Here is an 18,669-nt window from a genome sequence, read left to right as displayed (position 1 = left end):
TCTAACTAGTAAAACTTTATTTTTTTTATTTTTTTTATTTTTTTTTTCAACGTTTATTTATTTTTGGGACAGAGAGAGACAGAGCATGAATGGGGGAGGGGCAGAGAGAGAGGGAGACACAGAATCAGAAACAGGCTCCAGGCTCTGAGCCATCAGCCCAGAGCCTGACGTGGGGCTCGAACTCACGGACCGCGAGATCGTGACCTGGCTGAAGTCGGACGCTTAACCGACTGCGCCACCCAGGCGCCCCGTAACTAGTAAAACTTTAAAATGAGATCACTATTCGCATCTATATTGAAAGCTTTTCATCACCTAACTTGAAAAGATATAGTGTCCAAGAACTAGAATAGGAAAATAAATGGCAGTGCACCTACAATCAGTGTCCTAAACATCCCAATAAATATTTATCCAGGATATATAAAAATGATTTAGTTTGGGAAGCCCTAGGACTTAGAGTTAACAGGTTGTCCACTAAGCTCCACATGAACAGAGATTTTTTACTCTTTTCTCCCCACTGCAGTATTCCTTGTGTCTAGAACAGGTCCTAGAACCAATGAATACTGAATGAATTAACAGAATATGCATCAGGTTTTTTGTAAAAATATATTAACATTGATTACCTTGTGTTACTATTATTACCCTGCAGAAAAAAATTAGTTGAAAGCTAAAGCCCTTCTTCCCCCGGCCCCCCAGCCTCAATTCAGTGCTGAAAACATGATCAGAGGAAGATGATGTTTATATCTCAGTTACGTAACAATGATAAGATGGATTACATTTATATGTGAACAACACACACATGCATATTTGTGTATATATACCAGAGTAGTGGTAAATACTCCGTATGCAGCTAGAAAAATCTTTACATAAAGAAAAACTAGTAATGATTTTAAATATATTTAGGTCAGTCACTTAGAACAAATATTAATAATCTATTAGATTCTGATGCTAAACCTTACAGAGGTTTCACACAAAGGTAAGTAGAACTTTTGAATCATTTAATCAGTTACCTCTCTTTTTTTTTTTTTTTAAGTTTATTTATTTTGAGAGAGAGAGAACGTGCGTGTGTGAGCACGAGCAGGGGAGGAGCAGAGAGAGGAAGACAGAATCTCCAGCAGGCTGCGCGATGTCAACACAGAACCCGATGTGGGGCTCGAACCCACGAACTAGGGCTTGAACCATGAATCATGAGATCAAGACCTGAGCTGAAATCAAGAGTTGACACTTAACCGACTGAGCCACCTAGGTGCCCCTAATCAGTTTCCTTTCAAAGCATTAAGTAGCACTCCAAATTTCTAAAGTATTCATTCATTGAATAGGATCTATTCATGGGAACACTGAATGAACTAATCTGAGGCTAACTGTCAGTGTTCCTCTGTATTTTAAGATTAGTGAATTGATAATGAATAGTCTCTGGCTATACCTTCAGCTGTGCTGAAATGAGATCCCTCCAGTGATAGAAACTTCCATGTTCACAAATCATGGAGAATGTGGTAGGTTGAGGCCCTCAGGAAGTTGCCTCAAATGTCGGTAACATTAAGAATCGTCAAGAGAGTTGGTTAAAAATACATATTCTTAGGTTCACCCGACAGAGATTTTAATTTAGCAAATCTGGAGTCCAGCCCAGAATCTGCAATTTTTATTAAGTGACTTAGGTGATTCTGATGCAGAAAGTCCTTTTAAGTTATACTGGAGAAACCCTGGCTATGAACGGGAATGGTCATAAAACCCCAGCTTTGCTTTCAGAGGTGCATCGGTTATCTTTTAAATGTTACAATACAGACTTGGACCCAAATACTTTAAAAACAGTGTTATTAACCTTTCTGTTTTTGATCCACTCCTCCTTACTTTGTTTCCTTTTACTATTGTAGATTTACGTTACACAGGGAACCAGAAGCCCCAAGTTCAGAGTGCAGACTGTCTAAAATAAAAAGAATAGGCATTTCTTTCCCATTTTTTCAAAGTTTCCCCCCTTCTGTACTGGATGGATTCTTAGAGCCTTTGGTTCAATTTCTGGGAAGGCTTCTAAGAACTCAGGATTTGTAGTCCAAAATTTTCTTATAGAATCTAGATTCTAGGGGCACCTCGGTGGCTTAGTCAGTTAAGTGTCCGACTTTGACTCATGTCATAATCTCACGGTTTGTAGGTTCGAGCCCCAGGCTGGGCTCTGTGCTGACAGCTTGGAGCCTGCTTCAGACTCTCTGTCTCCCTCTTTCTCTCCCCCTCCCTCTCTCAAAAATAAACATAAAAAAATAATAATAAATCTAGATTCTAAAATGGTTCAGGAGAGCGATGCTTTAGGACATTGTGTCCACAAATTAAAATTCACATCTTGAAGTGTTTTCTACTGCACTAAAATGGACTGTCTACTGTACACTGGGTGAGGGAAAGCTATGAAATGATCCTATTTCTGTGAAAATACAACTGTGTGTGTCTATCTGACCCTTGGACAACATGGAGGCTAGGGGCACTGAATCTCCCAAAACCTTACTAATAATAGTCTGCTCTTAACCAGAACTTTATCAATAAGAAACAATTAACATATATTTTGTATGTTATATATGTATATACTTATTCTTACAATAAAGTTAGAGAAAAAAATGTAAGGAAAATACATTTACTGTAATGTATTTATCAAAGAAAATCTGCACATAAGTGGACCCAAGCATTTCAAGCCTGTGTTGTTCAAGGGTCAACTATATTCTCACTCAGCAAATTTTTTTCAGCACCTACTATGCACTCATAGGTACGTCTGTATCTGTTGGTTTTTTAAAAAGTGCATTATTTTTATAATAAAAAGATAAATACTATATAATAAGTCTGTGATTTTCCCCCATATACATTTTATATGTACTACTCTTCTGTCATTGGCAAAGCCGTCACTAGAAAATTATAAGCCTATATTCTAAGTGAGAAAGATGTAGGTAGAAAACTATAAACAAAGTGAGATACTTTGAACAAAATTACTCCAGAATTTAATTCACGAAATTCTTCAGATAGTCTGAATTATCCAAAAACACAATAGAAGATTCTTAACTAGCTGATTAAACAAGTCTCTACCTAAACTAATTTATCTGCCATCAAAGATTTTCCTTGTTTAAGCTTTGTTTCGACTCCCTTCTTTTATCATATAAACTAAGGAGAAATGAGCTTTTCTTCCATTGTAAATAGGACAATTTTTTAAGTCTTAACCAGAAAACCTTCCTGGATGCATAAAAGCATTTGGAAGACTGGGAGCATTTTTATTTGTGTTCTAAAGAGAAGAAAATAAAATCCTTTTTACAGTGAAAGCTTTTAATAAGTAAATGTCAACTTTGCTTCCTGTACTTAAAGAACACTAATTCTGTCAGGACTTCTGGCAAAACCAGAATTCTACCATAATCTGAGAACATTCACCAAAGCCTCATTCAACTATGTGAACTGTAAGAATGACTAATCTGTGGTCAGCTGGATCCCAGTGTCTCTAAGAAGGCAGATCTGTGGATGCCTCCCTAATGTTATTTTACTAAAGGGGGAAATTTTTGAAAATATAAGCACTACTGTATTCTTAAAAAGTTGGTATGCAAGAACTACAGTTGAGAAAACACTCAAGAAAACACTGGTTTAATCTAAGGAAAACATTACCTACTTAAAAAAAATTTTTTTTAAATGTATGTATTTTGAGAGAGGGAGCGCCGTGTGCCTGTGAGCAAGGGAAGTGCAGAGAGAGAAGGAGAGACAGAATCCCAAGGAGGCTCGCACCGTCAGCGCAGAGCCTGAAGTGGAGCTCAATCTCATGAACTGTGAGATCATGACCTGAGCTGAAATCAAGAGTCAGACACTTAACCGACTGAGCCACCCAGGTGCCCCTAACTACACCTTAAGGATTATCATTCTGAAAACTAATTTATGTTTTGTTTCAGTAGTCCATTAAAATTTATCACCTTTAAAATGTATTATTTTTGCTATAGCCACTTAAAAAATATTATCAGCCCCAGCTACTTAGGAAATTATGCAAGTAATAAGCTTCATTTTAGAAATGGGATTTTCAATGTAGATCTTATTTCTAAAGCAAAATGGGGTAGTTTTAAACTAATATATATCTGGGGTGGGAGAATAGTTTTCTTCTATAGGATACAAAAAAAATAGCTGAATTATATACCACTAAACTCTGAAAAGACAAAAAGTTAAATTCATGTACTTACTTTGCCTTCTAAGTGTATATTCATTTTCAACACAGCAAAAAGCAAACACTATCAAAATGCTACTGGAATTACAATGCAACTTTACTATTTAAAAATAATCTCCTATCCTTTCCATTGAAAAATCCCATTTACCAATACTCTCCACTACCTGCAGGGCTGCAAACATCATCATTTCTTCTTCTGTGCATTCAATTTCTTCTAGGAGAATAGCCCATTTGGCCTGCTCATAAAGCTGATTGATTCTGATTGCATCATACTGCAGCAAAAGAGACATAATCCTTTTGTAATACATCACCTTTAACATAAAATAACTCGAAAACTGAATATTCACATTCAACGCTTGGAAAAAAAAGTTTTAATATACATTTTTTCCCTGGGATTTTTATTTAGTATCAAATACTCAATAATGAGAACGATACTTACAGGGTTAAGTATGTCTATACATACCCACATCTAATTTTCCATTAAAAATAACACTGAGATGTCCAAAACATTACTATCCAATATTAGAAATAGATTCTGTGTTATTTTACAGGGAAACAATCATCAGATATTCCAGAGTTCTTAAGAAAATGAATCTGATTTGAAAGACATTTAAAGGGTAAAAGTGACTGCTTTTCAGTGTTGGTACTGCAACCTGCCACACTAAAATGTTATAATCAGAGAGTAAATTATTTTAGGGAACATCTTATTCACTAAGGAAAAGCATGCTTAGACAAAGTGTCAGGTCCTTGTAAAGAGCAATTATTTTAAGAATCTGAAATAAGAGAGTACATATTTGTACTTGTGGAGAAGATTTATTTATATATTGCTGAATTATCCATTTAGTTACATTAAGAAAAATTAATAGTAATGTCTTAACAATACGTAGCATCCCCTTCCCCAGCAAATGTAACTGTGTTCCTAAAACAACTTTGGTTTTACTAAAATGAGACATGATAGGACCTAAAAGGGACTAAAATTATTTTTATAGTTCCAATATATACATTTTACAGTTACAATAAAGAATTACTTAAGCACGTAATAAAAAATGAAAACTATATAATGAAAATCTAGACACTAATCTAGACATGAAAAGGATGAGAGGTAGTCAAGAGAGGTTCCCTTCCTCCCAAGGATGATAAATAAGGAAGCAAAAGATCCAAATCTCTGTGCCATATGTATTCTAGGGAAAAATACTTGAGATTTCATAGCAAATTTAACTCTTCTAGGAAAAGCAAAGTGATACAATCATTTGATACTAAAAACATATTACAAAGTTTGGCTATTAAATAGGAAGAAATGTAAGCTTAAATAATTTTTAAGCAACATCTTTTGATTTATAATTAGAAATCTGAAAGTCATTTAAAAGGTACTATTTCAGGAAAATCTTCTTTTACAAAAAGCACAGCTGAAGAGAAGTGTTAAAAAAACAAAACAAAAACAACCCTAAAACTAACTTTACCAATTCTGTAGTACCAAGCTAGTGCTTTTAAAAATACAAATCAACCAAAAGTTCAATTATTTTAACAAAAAAGAAAAAGGTTTAATTATGCTTCCGACTTACTAACACAATAGAATTATTTCAAATATAGATGCCTTTGTCTAAAGCTTAGGCTTTTAATATTATTCAGACTTGCTATATATAAATGATTCCTAACCCCACCAACTGCAAAAACCAAACATCCAAATGAACAAAACAAAAAGAAAAAAAAGAAGAGATCCCTCTAAAACCCTCGGTACCTTTGGATTCAAATCAAAAAAGCTGTAATACTTGAATCGGAGAAGCAAGGCCTCATTTTCCTTCACATCCTGTTCCATGAGAGATCTTGAGGAATCAAGCCACCTGGACAGATTAACGAGGGCATTAGAACAAAGCAAGACAAGATTAATAAAGTATCTCTACCTCTCACTGGAGAAAGAAATTCTTCAACATATCTGCATTTTAAAACTTACCCTTGGTTGATTTTTGCTTTGTCAAGAAGAGCCTGGGGCTTGAACATTTTTGCCAAGATTTCCGGTGATGTGACTGGCTGACTGACAGCAAGTATACCAGGGTTGCCTTCTGACAAAGCACTGTCACCGAACCAAGCAGAAGTTGGTGACAAGGGGCTTCCATCATGAGCGTCGTAAGTGGGGGTCATTGTTTTACTATAAAGTCCTGGGCTTGAATATATACTTCCTAATAAATAACATGAAAAACAGGTGGTAAGTATGAAGCACAGAATCTTAGTTTTCAGTAATACATACTACGATGATATAAAGCAAATTGTGAAACAAAAGCTTCATTCTGGAAGGAAAGCTTAGTGCATTATTTTACCTGTCTTGAAAACATGTAAAATTAACTTTACTTATATAACATTAGAACACGTAATAACAAGGTCAAAAGAATATAATTAAGTTGGCAGAAAATCTGGGGGAAAAAATCAGTTCAAGAGAATTAGAAGGAAGACAAGTTAAGGATATAGCCGAAGCAGACAGACCAAGTTTTTGTTTTTAATTGTGGCAAGGCTCACCTTTCAGAGGGCCAATGTAAAGAACATCAGTGCCTATAGGAAAGGAAAGAAAGGAATTCAGAAGATAAAGGAAAGGCAACAATAGAAGACAGAAACAAAGAATGAAAAGGAAAAGGAAATGGGAAAAAGAAAACAACAGATTTTTTCCTAATATGAATCATAAACTAAAGTTAAGTATTTCAAATGAATTTAAGAGTAAAGAATCTTAGAAACTGTAACCTAACTGTAAAATAAATGTTTTTGTCCAATCAAAAGAATGAAATTGTGCTCAAGTGTCAAGGGACAAACATATCCACATTTATCACCCTTTGAAATCCATACCTTGTTCTAAGAACTCAATGTAATTGAATAAATGCACATAAATTAAGAGAACAATTTTATGTTAATGTTTTCTTATTGAACAGCTAAACTGGTTCCAACAGATTTATAAATAAAGTATTAAAGCAAAGGGGTAGATAAAATTTTGCTAACAAAGATACATTTTATAATTAAGCCCCTGAAGGCAGGGATATTGTATCTTCCAATTCCTCAGTGTTCAGTAGGCCAGACACAAAGTAGCGGCTACATAAATAAAAACTTGAATTAAATCAACTGACAATATATCCTCTATCATCTAAATTATAAAAATTAAGGAGATAAAATTAAGACTTAAAAAACAAAAAGTTCAGAATGGCATTAAGTAAAAGCACCTCCCCTTGAAGTCCTAACTCTGTTCATTATATTTTGTCTTCATAATTAAAAAATGTGTAAATAAGTATCACACTGTTAATGGATGATGGAAAGAGAATGGCTGTTTCCCTTACCTAATTTAGGAATATGTTTAGGAATTTCCTTTCCACTCTAACAATCCCTCCCTACCACCTCACCCCAATACAATGATAGAAAAAATTACCTATGAAAAATTGGTGACCATGCTAGAGATTTTTGTAGTTGTCATGACCTAGTCTAGGAAAAGAACACAAAGGAAAAAAAAAAAAAAAAATCTTGCTAGCCACAGGGTATCTGATTTGATGTCCCCAGTAGGTATTCTTCAATGTTAGTGACTAAAGCAACTTGCAGAATCTAAATGTTGTTAAATAAGCAACAAAGAAAGCTGTCAACTCTCCTTTTTAGCTTTAAAGAACACTGGATTAGTGAGTGATATCCTTAAAAGCTAGAACTTTAAAACTACAACAGCATTTTGTGAAAGGGTTACTACTTGGGCACCCATACTTATTAAAAGGGCTGAAAACAGGGGTGCCTGGGTGGCTCAGTCGGTTGAGCGTCCGACTTCGGCTCAGGTCATGATCTCACGGTTCGTGAGCTCAAGCCCCACATCGGGCTATGTGCTGACAGCCTAGAGCCTACTTCAGATTCTGTGTCCCCCTTTCTCTCTGCCCTCCCCTGCTTGCACTCTCCCTCTCTCAAAAATAAATAAACATTAAAAAACATTAAAAAAAAAAAGGCGGGGGGGTGGGGGCTGAAAACATTACTCCAGCTCAGCTTGGCAAAGAATAATCCTGCTAGAGCATATACGTATAAGGGATAGGAAAACATTATCTTCTAGGCAAAATCTTCTCACTGTGTATTTCAAAGATCTAGCAAAATAAACCCTTTACTAGGAATGTCAGAATATTGAAAATTCATTCCTAGTATGATGGACTGTAATTACGATTCAGAATTAAAGTTAGAATTGACAATTTTCTTCATGAAGTTTCTAAAATGAAATATATTCCCCTAAGTCGCACAACATTTAATGGAATCAGCCACCCAATCGATTCTCTTCCCGCTCAATTTCCTATACTTTGTATATTCTACACTTCATATTTGATCACTTCGTTGTTCCTATTCTTATTCTGTTAGGCACTCCACAGTCATAACTCATTTAGTGTTTCCAACAATCCTATTATTCTCATTTTAGAGGAGCAAATGGAGTCACAGAGAGATTAGGTAACTTGTCCAATGTCAAAAGCTATTAAGTTTCAGAGCCAAGCTATAAATCAGCCAGTCTGATTGAAGCTATACACACTGCCTCCTGGGCACCATAACTTATTTAAGCCATTTCCAATTGGTGTGCATTTATTTGTTTAGAATTTTGACTTCACTACTGCTACTGCAAACAAATGCCTTGCAACAGTTGTGTTTGTACCTATTTCCTAATTCTATCAACACTGCTGGGACAGAGGATATATGTGCATTTTACACTCCTTCTAAGTCTCAGTTCAGTGACAATCCCAACTACCCTGTAATTCCTGATTGCCCGATTTAAACATATTTGAAAAAAATAAATAAAACTTACTTGAAGCAGAAAGCTATTACAGGGCAAGATGAAGCAACATATTTAGTCAGCAATAAAATGGGAGTTTGCTGAATTTTGTGGTATGATAACAAAAACAGTAAGGAGGAGACAAAGTTCAACAAGCACTACATTTTAGGGCCACTTACTATAAACATTAAAAACCCTATGTTAACTTTAGAATCTGTCTCATAACTTGGTTAGTATAACTTATATTCTTATACATTCTTTTTTAAAAGAGAGTACTAAAGAATTTAATACATTTTAGATAATTTCTTATCAAAATATCAACCTCATACCATACTTAGAAAACAAATTTCAGGTAAATTAAAAATAAAAATGTTGACATTACAGGAATTAAAATATATAAATATGAAATAATTACATAAAAGCATAAAAAGGAAATGTAGAAGAATTGTTATAGTACTTGTGAAGATTTTCTTAACCAAGAGTGAAAAACCCCAAACTATAAACAACAAATTTGACTACGTAAAAATGTAAAACTTTGGCATAGTAAAAAAGACCACAAAGAAGATTTAAAAAATTCTAGTATAGGGAAAATATCTAAGATACCAAAAGATTAGTGTATCAGTAAAACAAAAATATAAATAAAATGGATAAAGTCCATGATTTGAAACTAATAGAAAAAAATGTAATGTCTAATGTACATTATTCAACTATTATTCATACTAGTGTTTATCAGGGAAATTAATAAAAATGTAATTCTGAGATACTCTTTATTGTCATATTAGTAAAATTCAGTAAAGATTTACAACATTGAATATAAGGCAGAAGGTAGGAAAAGGGCCATTTTCATGTGCTGTTGATGGGAGTGTAAAACTACTACTTTTACACTCTTTTTTGGAATATGTTTGAATTTCTGGGAAACTTTTTGGAGCAGAGAAACAGTTCAGTATACATTTTCTACATGGAAAGTTTTGGCACTATTTATACTAAACTGGGGAGACCTTTTACTCCAACACAGAAAGATGACCAAAACACTGTTTAATGGAAAAACTCAAACGGAAGAACAACACATAATACATACTAGGCTACCATTCACGTTATAAAAACAAAATGAGACACGCAAGTATATCACATAGAAAAGGTACTGGCAAGTTGTGCTCCAACTGTCTACAACACAGTCACACAGCAATCAAGAAATGGCTACTTCTTAAGAGGGAGCAGTAAGGGAGTAAGTTGAAGCAGAATTTTCACCTTCAGTTCATTTTCTGTACTATTGCAATTTTTTTATAACGAGACTGTATGAATTCTGTAATTAAAGGAAGATAAGATCCATGAGTACATTATCACCACGTGAGAAAACACAAGTTACAAATGTATAACACCCCACCCCCACCCCCTCGGGAGCTGCCCGTGGCTTTATTTATGAATCTGGTTTTTGGGTAGTCAGAGCAGGAGACTCCGCTTCAGTGCAAATCCCTCTTCCAGGAGCCATGACTCACCAGAAAAGGGTGCTCGGATTTTGTTAGACACGTTTGCTTTGTGTAAATAAATGTTTACAATTTTATATTAAAGAGGAAATAAGCGTTATTTCTGAGTGTGTATTTTTTACTTTAACAGATTCTAAAACTATGATCCTTTATATATGTGTTTTGGGGGAGCTAGAAGTTTTATGGCAACCAGTTGGTATTGTTAACTTTCTATTGTCATCAAAGTACATAAAAATCCTATTAATCCCCTTATCCTCCTCCTGCCCTTAACTCTGGTATACACCAAAAAGAAATCTTTACTCTCCTTCTTTTATCATTATAAAATAATAAATGTATTTTGCTAGTATGAAAAAAAAAACAAATGTATAACACAGTCCCACTTTCATTAAAAACAAAAATGAATACATAATTCTATAATATTTGAATTTTTACACTCAGCATACATTATTTTTATAATTAAAGAACAGTTTAAAAAAATACCTTGGGGAACCATAAAGTGAACTACATGAAGACTTCAGCCCTGTACACATGGGGCAGTCAGCCAAGAGGCAAGCAAAAGCCAGAGCTGTCCTGTGCAGCCCATGCGAGGATGTCTCCCAGCCTCAAAGAAGGTGCTTGGCTTGGGGAAAGCAAACCCTCACACTACTCCTTTTTAATTGGAAACATTTTAGGATTGGACCAGAAGAAAGACTGTGTTCCATCAATGAAACTCCACAGGCTTGGGCAGACACCTGTGGCTCCTCAACAAAAGATGTTCACCTGTGTCTACACATCTGAGCCTTCCTAATGAGAGCTCATTTCCCTTGTACTGTGGATCACCCAGTGCCAGAAGAAAGATTTTTGAAATATGAAAATTACTTTTCAGCCTCAAAAAGACTCTGAAAAAAAAGCTGAGTTGGTATAGAGGCTGTTAACTCAAAACCAGATTGAAGTGTTGGAAAATGTCTTCAGAGTAAACTGCTATCCTGGCATTGATATTGGAGAAGACTTAGCTCAAAAACTGAACCTAGAACAAGAGAATCCAGATCTGGTTCCAAAACCGGCATACAAAGCTGAAAAGGTCCCACAGACAATCACTTGTTTTTAATAGTGAAAAAAAATTTCAACACAAATCTCCTGGAATAGGAAGAAAACTAAACACGTGAAATTATCTTACAATTGCAGAACATGAAGAATCAATGGAAATATCAAGTGTGAAAAATATACTGTAAACATTACTATTATAGCATGGGACCTATTATATTTGGGCACTTTTAGTTACAATAAAGGCCTTTCCTACATATTTTAATAAATATTTTCAGGAAAAGGCAGCTATTGTTTAAGTGAGCAAATTTAATAATTTAGTTTGCTAAAAAAATAAAAATTAAAAAAAATTAAGTATCTTAGTGCTTAAAATGGCAAGCTCCAAATAGGAAAAATGGCATCTTGCTTAAGTGATTTTCCTAACAGTGCCAAACAAGTGAAGTATTGATTAATTTCTGTATATTTTAGGACCCAGAATTTTCCTTTCTCTAAGCTGCCTTTAAAAAAATTTTTTTTTTTTTTTTTCCCCGATGCAAAAGCAAAATAGCCTTTATTCGAGCTAGCTCGAGCTCAATCCCCTACCTGCACCGACACAGTGGTGAGATACTGGGAAGAGAGCTAAAATTTTTAAGAAAAGTTTCTAATGAGATAATTTTCTATTTCTATTTCTATTTACATAGTAAATCTTAAATTAGTAATCTGTTAAGTCAGTACTATACTGTAAAGTGAATTCTTACTTGGAAAAAATCTTCCCCAGACCCGGGATCAGGCTAGTTCAGTGTGTTCCCTCCCTCATAGAAAATTAGAGATCTGCTATTTTCCTTCTTACGGCTAGGAAGTGGTGAAGCACTCAAGAACATGCCATCTGAGCATAGCTGTATGAGCAAGGCATTTAAAAACTCATAAAATTTTATAATTCTGTGTAAGAATTTGACTAAAGTCTGAGAATTCACTCATGATACTTAAATCTTGGAACATTATTTTTAAAAAAACTTAGCCTTGTTGAAGTATAATTTACGTGTTAATATTTTACCAAACATTCCTATTACTATTCACAATATTTATTTCAAATATTGTAAGTGGAGAGATGATATTATGTAACGCTTAGAAACATGAATGTCGGGAGCCAGCAAGTCTGGATTTGAATTCTAGCTCTGCCCCTTATTATAAGCTTGGGCAAATCATGTAACTCTTGTCGGGTTCTTTCCTTTTAAGTAAAATGAGGATAATACCACCAAAATCACAGGGATTTTTGAGGATCAAATGAAAGATAAAGCATGTATTAAATAACAGTTATCATTTATCGAGTATATATAGAATTATTGACCATGCTCACACTGAGATGCTCATAATTCAAAAAGTATGCAGTATTAAACCGAGCCTGAAGAGTCTATCTAATCCTTACCACACCTGCCGTAGAGAAATTCTTGTGAAGCATAGTGTCTGACATCCTGAAGATGTCATGTATTGAGATACATCGACCTGTTGCTATTTATTACAGACACAGTATGCAAGTGACCATATTTTCCAGTATTTGGTCCAATAATGAACTAAGATCCTGACAAATCAAAAAAGCATACAAACTAGATGGAGTATACATCTGTAAATATTCATCTGTAATTTAAAATCTCTCCAGTTTACTGTATGTAACACCTCCAACAAAACAAAGCAAAAAACAAAAATGAGCCCACATTACCTAGTCCCACTTACATTCACTATAAACTGAAAGCAGGGATGATGTCTACCATCAGATGCCTTCAGCAATATAAATCACCATGCATAAATCAAATTTTAGAATTAACCTTACTCTAATGAAAGACACACTACCTCCTCAATTTGTAGGCTTCTTGCCACTAGTCACAACTCTATTCCCTTCATTCCCTCCTCCACATATGACTGGATATAAGTTTGATATTCTAAAATTATTTATTTTGTAACATGACTCTATAATACACTGTCTAAATTCCTCAGCCTGACATTAAATACCCTCCAGTGTGATCCTGAAGTTCCTTGCAGGTCTTTCCCCATGAATTGGCTCAGCTGGATTATTCACATCGTGTACTATTCTTTTGCCAAAGTGTTCCTTGTCAATATCATTCTGCTTGGATTGCTGTTTCTTACCATCAAAATCCTAGTCAGTGGAACTTTTTAAAAGCTGAAGTCACAAACTCAGTTTCCCAACCTATAACTAAATATACCCTATTTGGAATTGTTTTGCCTTCCGAATTCCTGTAACACTATTTGCTACAACATTTATATATTACCTCCTAAAGTACAGTAACCATGTTTTTCAATTAGCCTATAAACTTATAAGAACGGTCTTATTTTTTGGTATCTCCTAAGTGCCAATCAGTACATGTATAAAGACATAAAAGTTACAAGTTACATGACCTTAGACATTCCTAACCTTATTGTGCCATTTCTTCAACCTTAAAATGAGTAATAATATAATCTGCAATGAGCTGTAGTGAGAATTAAGTGAGTTTCCTCAAATAAAATATGCTAAAGTAAATTTCCATGAGCATAATGTATAAAATGGGCATACACTAAGCACTAAATCGTTTGTTTTCATTATTGTTATCACCCCAGAATTTTTAAAAACCAAGAATAAAGTGATTTAACGAATTCAGTTCATTATGGTAACTATAATGTCCAGTCTCTGCACATGCCCAGAACTGAAGAACCATGTAATTTAATTGGTCATCTAGCTACCCAAAAGACACTGCCTATGCTCCTGCTAGATGCCACATAATTGAGTTAGGTTCTGGTAACAAACACGTGAGAGACAGTTCCATCATGCAAGGAACTCACAATTATTAGGTAAAAATATGCAATATAACACCAAACACAGAGAAGTCCAGTGACTTAAGATAGAAGGATGCCTAACTCAGGTTGGGGAGGTAATGGAAGGAAATTTGAGAAAGCTTCTTAAAGGAGCAAAGCCTTAATAAAGGAAAAAGGTGGAAAGGCAAAGGAATCAGCATATGCAAAGCACAGAAGTTTTAAGTAACCTGGCAAAAGTAATATCTTAACTAAGTAATCGTGGTTTTCAAAGAATACAGGAAAAAAGGAGCTAAATACTACAAAACTGCTGGTTTCTGCAGTGCAAAGAACTGAGCCCACTTAAGGCACTGCCCCCCCCCCTTTTTTTTTTCAACGTTTATTTATTTTTGGGACAGAGAGAGACAGAGCATGAACGGGGGAGAGGCAGAGAGAGAGGGAGACACAGAATCGGAAACCGGCTCCAGGCTCTGAGCCATCAGCCCAGAGCCTGACGCGGGGCTCAAACTCACGGACCGCGAGATCGTGACCTGGCTGAAGTCGGACGCTTAACCGACTGCGCCACCCAGGCGCCCCAAGCACTGCCCCTTTTTGACTATTCCTGAGCAGAGAACCAGCCTTCCTTTTTATTGATGCAACTACTAACACCTGACATGATCTACACATGACAGACCCTCCCTGGTGGTGATTTCATGATTGAGAGAAAAAAATGCTGGAGGTGAGTTTTTTAAACTTGACTACTCTTCTGACCTTTGTAATCCGTTTGTCAGAAAGACATAAGTATACAGACACATCTATGGTTCTCACACTGAGCCTTTGCTCAGTCAAAGTCTCACCTGATCCAGGAGTGATAAGAGGCCCCTCTAATTCAAGTGCCTCATCTTCAGACTGGTCATCTAGCTTTTTCTTTTTTTTCTTTGTTGGATCTCTGGGTTTTTTCAAGAGAGAAAGTTCTTCAGGGTGTCTGATATCTGTTAAAAAATAAGAAAAAAGATTATTTTACTAGCATAGTGTAAAATTTAAACACTTTATATCTGATAAATTCATCTATTAATCCATTCCAATGTAAGAATTCATAATTTCCTTCTTTTTTTAAAATTTTTTTTTTCAACGTTTATTTATTTTTGGGACAGAGAGAGACAGAGCATGAACGGGGGAGGGGCAGAGAGAGAGGGAGACACAGAATCGGAAACAGGCTCCAGGCTCTGAGCCATCAGCCCAGAGCCCGACGCGGGGCTCGAACTCACGGACCGAGAGATCGTGACCTGGCTGAAGTCGGACGCTTAACCGACTGCGCCACCCAGGCGCCCCCATAATATCCTTCTGTGTACATATGTGTTTGTGTTGGGCCAGACATTACTGCCACGCAAAACACTGAAGTATGGCACTTCTAAAAATAATCTACCAAAGCATTCAATTCATAGCTATGTAATAAAATAGTAACCTTGAATTGGAGAGAAAACAATCTGCTAGAGTACAGAAAGAAAATATTAGAACTCTTATTTACATATTTATTTGTTAAACATTTTAAAACCATAAAAAGTTAAAATTTATATCCTAGCCATAGCAATTAGGCAAGAAAAAGAAATAAAAACATACCAATTGGAAAGAAGTAAAATTGTCACTATTTGCAGATGACATGTTAGTATATATAGAAAGCCTTAACTACTCCATCAAAAAGCTGTTGGAACTGGGGTGCCTGGGTGGCTCAGTCAGTTAAGCATCCAACTTCAGCTCAGGTCATGATCTCATGGTTTGTGAGTTCGAGCCCCGCGTTGGGCTCTGTGCTGACAGCTCAGAGCCTGGAGCCTGCTTTGGATTCTGTGTTTCCCTCTCTCTCTGCCCCTCCCCTGCTCACACTCTCTCTCTTCTTCAAAAATAAACAAACATTAATAATAATAAAAAAAAAAACTGTTGGAGCTAATAAAACTGAGTGAAGTTTCAGGGTATAAAAGCCAATTGTGTTTTTATACATAAATAACAAACTGAGAAAGAGACATCAAGAAAACCAATCCCATTTAAATAAAATACTATGGAATAAACTATACCAAGAAAGTGAAAGACCTGTACACTGAAAACGAGGAGTTGATGAAAAAAATAAAGACACAAACAAATGGAAAGATATTGTGTTTGTGGATCGGAAGAATAGGTGTTATTAAAATGGCTATATTACTCAAAGCAATCTGCAGGTTTAATGCAATCCCTATAGAAAGTCTAACGATACTTTTCACAGAACTAGAACAAATAATTCCAAAATTTGTATGGAACCAAAGAAGACCCTGAACAGCCAAAACAATCTATAGAAAGAAAAACAAACCTGCAGGTGCATGCTGCTCGATTTTAAACTATACTACAGGGGTACCTGGATGGCTCAATTGGTTAAGCATCCAACGCTTGATTTCAGATCAGGTCATGACTTCATGGTTGTGAGATGGGAGCCTGACGCTGGGCTCCACACTGAGCATGGAGCCTGCTTGGGATTCTCCCTCCCTCCCTCTTTCTTTCTCTCTCTCCCCGGCCCCTCCCCCACTCATGCACATGTGGTCTCAAAAACTGTAACACAAAGCTGTAGTAATCAAAAAAGTATAGTGTTAGCACAAAAACAGACATATAAATCAATGGAACAAAATAAAGAGCCCAGAACTACACACACACACACACACACACACACACACACACACATACGGTCAATTAATTTATGACAAAGGAACTAATAATATACAATGGGAAAGAATAGTCTCCTCAATAAATGATGCTGGGAAAACTGGTCAGCTATACTGAAAAGAATGAAATTGGACCATATATGAAAATTAACTTAAAAGTGCTTGAAGACTTGAATGTAAGAACTAAAACCATAAAATTCCTAGAAGAAAACATATGGTAATAAGCTCTTTGACATCAGTCTTAGAAATATTTTTTTGGACCTGACACCAAAGGCAAGAAAAACAGAAGGACAAATAAACAAATGAGACTGCATCAAACTAAAAAGCTTCTGCACAGCAAAGGAAACCAATAGAACCAGAAGGCAACTACTGAATAGGAGAAGATATTTGTACATCATATATCCAATAAGGGGTTAATATCCAAAATAAATAAACAACTCATACAACTCAATAACAAAAAAAAAAAAAATCCAATTAGAGGATCTGAACAGACATCTTCCCAAAGATACACAGATGGCCAAAAGGCACATGGAAAGATGCTCAACACCACTAATCATCAGGGAAATGGAACTATAAATCACAATGAGATATCACCGTACACCTGTCAGAATGGTTATTATCAAAAAGACAAGAAATAATACGTGTTGGAGAGAATAGGGAGAAAAGGGAAACCTTATGCACTGTTTAAGAATGCAAACTGGTGCAGCCACTATGGAAAACAATACAGAGGTCCCTTAAAAACTTAGAACTATGACATGATCTGGCAGTTCCACTACTGGGTATCTATCCAAGGATAACGAAAACACTAATTCAAAAAGGTAGCTGTTCACTGCAGCATTATTTACCATAGCCAAGATATGGAAGCAAGCTAAATGTCCACTGATAGATAAATGGATAAAGAAGATGTGGTGTGTGTATAAACACACACACACACACACACACACACACACACACACACACACACACACACACTCTGGAATATTACTCAACCACAAAAAAAGAATGAAATCTTGCCATTTGCAACAACATGGATGGACCTAGAGGATATTATGCTAAGTGCAATTAAGTCAGAGAAAGACAAATACCACAATTTTACTTGTATGTGGAATGTAAAAAACAAAACAAAACAAAACCAAGATGCAGTGATACAGAAAACAAACTGGTGTTTGCCAGCAGAGAGGGGAGTTAGGGGGGTGCAATGGGTGAAGGAGGAACAAGAAGTACAAACTTCTAGTTATAAAATAAGTAAGTCATGGGGATGTAATGTGCAGCATGGGGAATATAGTCCATAATATTATATTAATTTTGTATGGTGACCGATAGTAAGTGCCCTGTGGTGATCATTTTGCAGTGTATACATGTGTTGATTCAGTATGTTGCATACTTGATACAAATACAATATTTTATGTCAACTATACCTCAATAAAAAAAAAAAAACCTTTCTATTACATGGTAGCCATCATTCATTCTGTATGTTGTAAGTTACACATGACACATGAAGTAAATTTAAGTACTTTTGTATCATTACCAAATCTGAAAGTTTTAATCGATTCAAACTTTTCTGCCTTGTATCAAATGGCTATAAATTTCTGTGTTTATCTTACTCATTTTCATGTGAAGAATCTGGTAAGAGGAAAAAATGGCTAAATGACAGTATCAAAAAGAATTAACAGCCCATATAAATAGATATAGAATATTATGTTACATACCCTGTCCATAAATTGTTGCAAGAATTGTTAAGAAGTCAGTTTTACCTAAATTGAGCTAAAGATTCAATGGAATCTTTGTCAAAATTCC

General features: G+C 35.4%; 1 protein-coding gene, 1 long non-coding RNA gene and 1 pseudogene across 7 annotated transcripts in view; 2 read left to right on the top strand and 1 right to left on the bottom strand.

Moving 5' to 3' along the window:
• The window catches only part of LOC147579955 (uncharacterized), a 489,173-nt gene that overhangs the window by 112 nt on the left and 470,392 nt on the right, over nucleotides 1–18,669 (top strand). The window contains exon 2 of the long non-coding RNA XR_015252370.1: nucleotides 244–3,929. This is a non-coding gene — a long non-coding RNA (uncharacterized LOC147579955). The remainder of the gene's footprint in view (nucleotides 1–243; nucleotides 3,930–18,669) is intronic.
• The window catches only part of FERMT2 (FERM domain containing kindlin 2), an 85,698-nt gene that overhangs the window by 16,543 nt on the left and 50,486 nt on the right, over nucleotides 1–18,669 (bottom strand). For 3 of the 6 annotated variants that reach the window (XM_086709736.1, XM_086709737.1, XM_086709739.1), the window contains exons 4-8: nucleotides 15,046–15,180; nucleotides 6,677–6,709; nucleotides 6,117–6,342; nucleotides 5,904–6,006; nucleotides 4,330–4,437 (exon numbers count right to left, since the gene is read on the bottom strand). In XM_086709736.1, the coding sequence (XP_086565862.1) occupies nucleotides 4,330–4,437; nucleotides 5,904–6,006; nucleotides 6,117–6,342; nucleotides 6,677–6,709; nucleotides 15,046–15,180 (605 nt within the window). The remainder of the gene's footprint in view (nucleotides 1–4,329; nucleotides 4,438–5,903; nucleotides 6,007–6,116; nucleotides 6,343–6,676; nucleotides 6,710–15,045; nucleotides 15,181–18,669) is intronic. The other 3 variants (XM_086709738.1, XM_086709740.1, XM_086709741.1) reach the window with 1 other exon arrangement.
• On the top strand, nucleotides 9,281–11,530 carry LOC112855261 (homeobox expressed in ES cells 1 pseudogene; annotated as a pseudogene).

This window comes from Puma concolor, chromosome B3, assembly GCF_028749965.1.
Source record: "Puma concolor isolate L17-30 chromosome B3, mPumCon1.1.hap2, whole genome shotgun sequence".
NCBI classification, from domain to species: domain Eukaryota; kingdom Metazoa; phylum Chordata; class Mammalia; order Carnivora; family Felidae; genus Puma; species Puma concolor.
Note: the sequence above shows the minus strand (reverse complement) of the source record. Positions and strands in the feature narration are given on the sequence as shown.